The sequence below is a fragment of the Oratosquilla oratoria genome, chromosome 27 (assembly GCF_046742065.1).
Source record: "Oratosquilla oratoria isolate Oo_2021 chromosome 27, ASM4674206v1, whole genome shotgun sequence".
Taxonomy (NCBI): domain Eukaryota; kingdom Metazoa; phylum Arthropoda; class Malacostraca; order Stomatopoda; family Squillidae; genus Oratosquilla; species Oratosquilla oratoria.
The window spans coordinates 55,974,620-55,979,619 of NC_134803.1; the positions used below are offsets into that span (position 1 = coordinate 55,974,620).

General features: G+C 47.2%; 1 protein-coding gene across 1 annotated transcript in view; it reads left to right on the top strand.

Annotated features, from left to right (window-relative positions):
* LOC143040093 (tetratricopeptide repeat protein 28) overlaps positions 1-5,000 on the top strand; it is a 374,508-nt gene that overhangs the window by 325,449 nt on the left and 44,059 nt on the right. The window contains exons 4-5 of the mRNA XM_076210776.1: positions 3,354-3,580; positions 4,106-4,310. Coding sequence (XP_076066891.1) covers positions 3,354-3,580; positions 4,106-4,310 — 432 coding nt within the window. The remainder of the gene's footprint in view (positions 1-3,353; positions 3,581-4,105; positions 4,311-5,000) is intronic.

Genomic DNA, 5,000 nt, shown 5'->3' on the forward strand with positions numbered 1-5,000 from the left:
CCTCCTCCTCCTCCTTCTCTTCTTCCTCCTCCTCCTCATCCTCCTACTCCTACTCCACCTCCTATTCCTCCTATTCCTCCTCTGCCTACCCTTCCTCTTCCTCTTCATTCATCTTCTCATCCTCACCCTTCTCCCCTTGTTCCCCGTCCTCCTCTTCCTTTTCCTCTTCCTTCCCTCCTTCCCTCTTTTCTCTTCCTCCTCCTCTGCCTACCCTTCCTCTTCCTCTACATTTATCTTCTCATCCTCTCCCTTCCTCCTCTTCCTCCTCCTCCCCCTCCTCCTCCTCTTCCTTCCCCCCTTCCCTCCTTTCTCTTCCTCCAGGACCCACCCCGATCTCCTCCTCCTCCTCCTCCTCCTCCTCCTCCTCCTCCTCCTCCTCCTCCTCCTCTTCCTTCCCCCCTTCCCTCCTTTCTCTTCCAGGACCCACCCCCTCCTCCTCCTCCTTCTCCTCCTCCTCCTCCCCCTCCTCCTCCTCTTCCTTCCCCCCTTCCCTCCTTTCTCTTCCTCTAGGACCCACCCCGACCTCCTCCTCCTCCTGCTCCTCCTCCTCCTCCTCTTCATTCCCCCCTTCCCTCCTTTCTCTTCCTCCAGGACCCACCCCTCCTCCTCCTCCTCCTCCTCACTCTATGCGCTAATTAGAACGTGTGATGTTAACACCAACGGACGTTGCAGACATCCCTTCCCTCTCCTGGGTCCTCGCCTCTCTTCACCCCCTCCCACACCTCCTCTTCCTCCTCCTCCTCGTCCTCCTCCTCCTCCTCCTCCTTTTCTTCCTCCCATTCCTCCTATTTTTCAATCTCATCCTCCTCTTCTCCATCTTTATTCTCATCACCTTACCCTCTTCGTACTCCTCTATATCTGTTCTTCTCCACTGGTGTAGTCGTTGATCTTTTGATCATTATGATAATGGTGATGGTGATGGTGACGGTGATGGTGATGGTGATGATGGTAGTGGTGGTGGTGATGGTGATGGTACTGGTGGTGGTACTGGGGATGGTGGTGGGTAAATGGTGAAAATAGTGATGGTGGTAATGGTGATGGTGGTGATGGTGATGGTGATAGTGGTGATGGTGGTGGGGATGTTGGTGAAAGTGGTGAAAGTAGTGACGGCGTTGTTTGAGGTGGTGGTAGTGGTGGTGGGGAGAAGTGGTAGCGATTTCTTTGTCCGTCTTCCCCTATTAGTTCTCCTTCATCTAAGACACCCTCACCCTCCCTCACACCCTCACCCTCCTTCCCTCCCTCCCTCCTACCCGACCAATTTTTCTTCCCTCGTGCATCCTGTTCTCCTCCTCCTCCTCCTCCTCCCCCCCTTCTTTTCCTCCTCCTGCTTTCCCTCCATCTACTCGTCATTCTCCTCGTCCTCCTCTTTCTCCTCCTCCTCCTCCTCCTCCTCCTCCTCCTCCTCTTCCTCCTCCTCCTCCTCTTCCTCCTCCTCCTCCTCCTCCTCCTCCTCTCCCTCCTCCTCCTCCTCTTCCTCCTCCTCCTCCTCCTTCTCCTCCTCTTCCTTCTTCTCTTCCTCTTCCTCCAAGTCCCTCTCCTCCCCCTTATTCTTTTCCTCCTCCTGCTTTCCCTCCACCTACTCGTCATTCTCCTCTTCCTCCTCCTCCTCCGCTTCCACCTCCCACTCCTCCTCTTCCCATCTTCTTTTACGCTGTTCTTCCCTATCTCCTCCAACCACGTGAGTTGATAATGATGGTAATGATATTGATAACATCAGCGATAGTAACAGTGATAATGATAATAATGATAATGATGATGATGAAGAAAAGTGGTCACTGTCCTGTGATTAATGACAATTTGTATTTATTCTTTGGTTTAATTGTAATGTACAAGAAGTTGTCTATGCAAGTGGTGTCCCGTTTATATGTTTCCATAGGATAAAACTAGGTCTCCTAGTCTGTTCTCTCCGCCCCTCCCTCCCTCCTTCCCTCCTTCATTCCTTCCCTCCTTCCCTCCTTCTCTCCCTCCCTTCCTCCCTCCCTCCCTCCCTCCCTCCCTCCTTCCCTCCTTCCCTCCTTCCCTCCTTCTCTCCCTCCCTCCCTCCCTCCTTCCCTCCCTCCCTCCTTCCCTCCCTCCCTCCTTCCCTCCTTCTCTCCTTCCCTCCTTCATTCCTTTTGACTCCACCTTGTCCCTCTTCGTCGTTTTACAGAATCCAGGTATTTCGGTTGTAACAGTTGATTTGGTTTTTCTGAGTTGTCGCCTTTATTCATGACCACGTGATAATTGAACCTTTTTCAGTCCCCCCGCATCGCATTCAGTCTAAAGTTTTCATTCAATTTCTCTTTTTTTTTTTTTTTGTCTTCCTCTTCTTTGAATTAATCCTCTTTTATGTTACCATTTCTTTCTCTCTGCTTTCTTTGGGAGCAGATATCAATGCCATTTTAAGATCTCTTAAGTTTAATCAGGTTTCAAAACGAATCGAAGTGATTTTTTTTAAGTTACGGAGACTTCGATGCAGAACAAATAACAATCTCAAAGGTGATTGGCTCCACAGAGGACGTATTTCCACGACCTTAATTTCATTTTGAAGATGTCAAAGTGATAAGATTTTTATGACATTTTACGTTTTTTCTTTATAATGTTTTTCTATCCCACTTCCAATGGGATCTGAACGGTTTTAAGGCATCCATGAGTTTTTGATTACAAAGGATTACAAAGGCGGAGCATGCCGACAGGAGACCTTTTGATCCATACCTAGGTCGGATGCGAAAAAAAACCCATATTAATAATAAAACAATAAATAAAAACTATAATAATGTAAATAACAAATAAAATACATAAATTACTTAGAGTAGGAATCCCCCCCAAAAAGGGTGGGTGTATCTTATAAGCGAATAACACAAGTTTACTGGTAACATATAGACACGACCACAATATATTCGAGATGAAGAACCTCTTACAAGAACCAGAAAGATGACAAATTGGTTTCCATCGTGGCGGTTGTGGTGGTGGAGGTGGTGGTGGACAAGGCGCCACTGGAGTTTGAGTTGTTGTGGTTCTGGTGGTACGACATTCATTATGAGCACTCTCTTATCCTCCTAACAACATTTCAAAATCAGTCATGATCGTCATCATATCTTGTCGTGCAGAAATCATATGCACTGTTTTATGGAGTGCCTAGTGTAGGCCTTATGGTCTCTTGCAGTCTCTTTCATTCCTATGTTCTTATGTAGTGACATTTGCTTCCTTAGGGTCTTAGCCGAAGCTATGAGTACCCATTTGTCATTCGTGGAGAATGTGGCACATTGTCAGTATTTCTCCACATGGACATCCATTGGTAATACTCTTTAGTGACTACATCATATATGTCGTGTACAACATTCTCAAATTTGTCTTTTCTTTCCCCTCAACAGCGACTTTAGAACCGACGTACCGCCAACTCCAGACGATGCGCCTGGACAAGTCCCCCTTCGTCATCATCTCCGTCATCGGGCAGGAGCTCCTGGCCGCGGGCCACTACGCCGCGGCCGTAGTCGTCCTCGAATCGGCCCTCAAGATCGGCACGTGCTCACTCAAACTTCGAGGGTCGGTCTTCTCAGCTCTCAGTTCAGCCTACTGGGCTCTGAACTCCCTGGATAAGGTTGGTACACTCATTCGCTGTTACCTTTAGGCACTCTTGGACTGTGGTGCCACATTTTGGACATTTGATATAAATATGCAAATATATGCATACATACATATAAATATATATGTATGTATGTATATATATACATATATATATATATATATATATATATATATATATATATATATATAATGTAACAAGTTGCTAGTAGCAGTGATGTAATTCAAACTATCACGCCCGGGCGTCGCGCAGCTTTGCGGATGGCTATGACTGTTTTAACTTCAAGTTTTGAGTAAATTATTGTCATCCAAGTTTTGCTCTTCATTTTGTTCCAGCTTCTATTCTACCAATTACACCACTTTTATAGAGATTTCCATTTTATCATGCTCTCTCTCTCTCTCTCTCTCTCTCTCTCTCTCTCTCTCTCTCTCTCTCTCTCTCTCTCTCTCTCTCTCTTTCTCTCTTTCTCTCTTTCTTTAAGAAATATTTTTTCTGTGCTCTTATGTTTGTTTTCTATTTTCGTTCCTCTCTCCTTCCCAGGCTGTCTCCTACATGCAGCAAGACTTGGCCGTCGCCAAGTCCCTGGGGGACATTGCCGGGGAGTGCCGTGCCCATGGCAACCTCGGGAGTGCCTACTTCAGCAAGGGGAACTACAAGGAGGCTCTTACCTCTCACCGATACCAACTCGTCCTCGCCATGAAGTGCAAAGACACCCAGGCCGCAGCCTCTGCCCTCACGAGCCTTGGTAAGTCGAAGACTCGTTTCTCGTGTACAACCGCGATTCTTCCAGGTACCGTAGCAGGGGATGTCTCTGTGTCGTAAGTTTACGATGCGAGTGAGTCGTTCACGACCTCGTAGACTTACGAGCATCGTAACTGGTCGACGGAGACGATTACGCTTGATACAGTTTGGTAGATACAGCCACTCGCTGTGGTACTTAGGAGTGAAACCTCCTTTTCCTTGGTGTCTTCCTTAATCTGGTGCCTCCAGGGATGGCCGCCACCTCTTACACACATCACTTTGAATAAGTCTCTTCTCGAAAAAGTTCACTTTATCTCGTTTTAATGAAGTCCACGCTCACCAGGCCCTTCATAGCGATGTCCTTTGTATTTAAGTATACCTACCTAATTCCCTTTTAATTATGGCTGGCTTCAATTATATCCACCTTTATTAAGTTCTAATTAGACCGGTTCCTCGTTGCATCAATTCGAATTGCCTTTTTTCTGCTCATATTTTAGTCAGACTCGACTCTGTCATGGCCGTCTGAGCGTACATGGGGGTAACGTGTGGGGACCTGGGTTACAAATCAGCGCATCCTGGTGTACACTCTCTTTTAGCCACGTCACTTTGTGTGTGTGTGTGTGTGTGTGTGTGTGTGTGTGTGTGTGTGTGTGTGTGTGTGTGTGTGTGTGTGTGTGTGTGTGTGTGTGTGTGT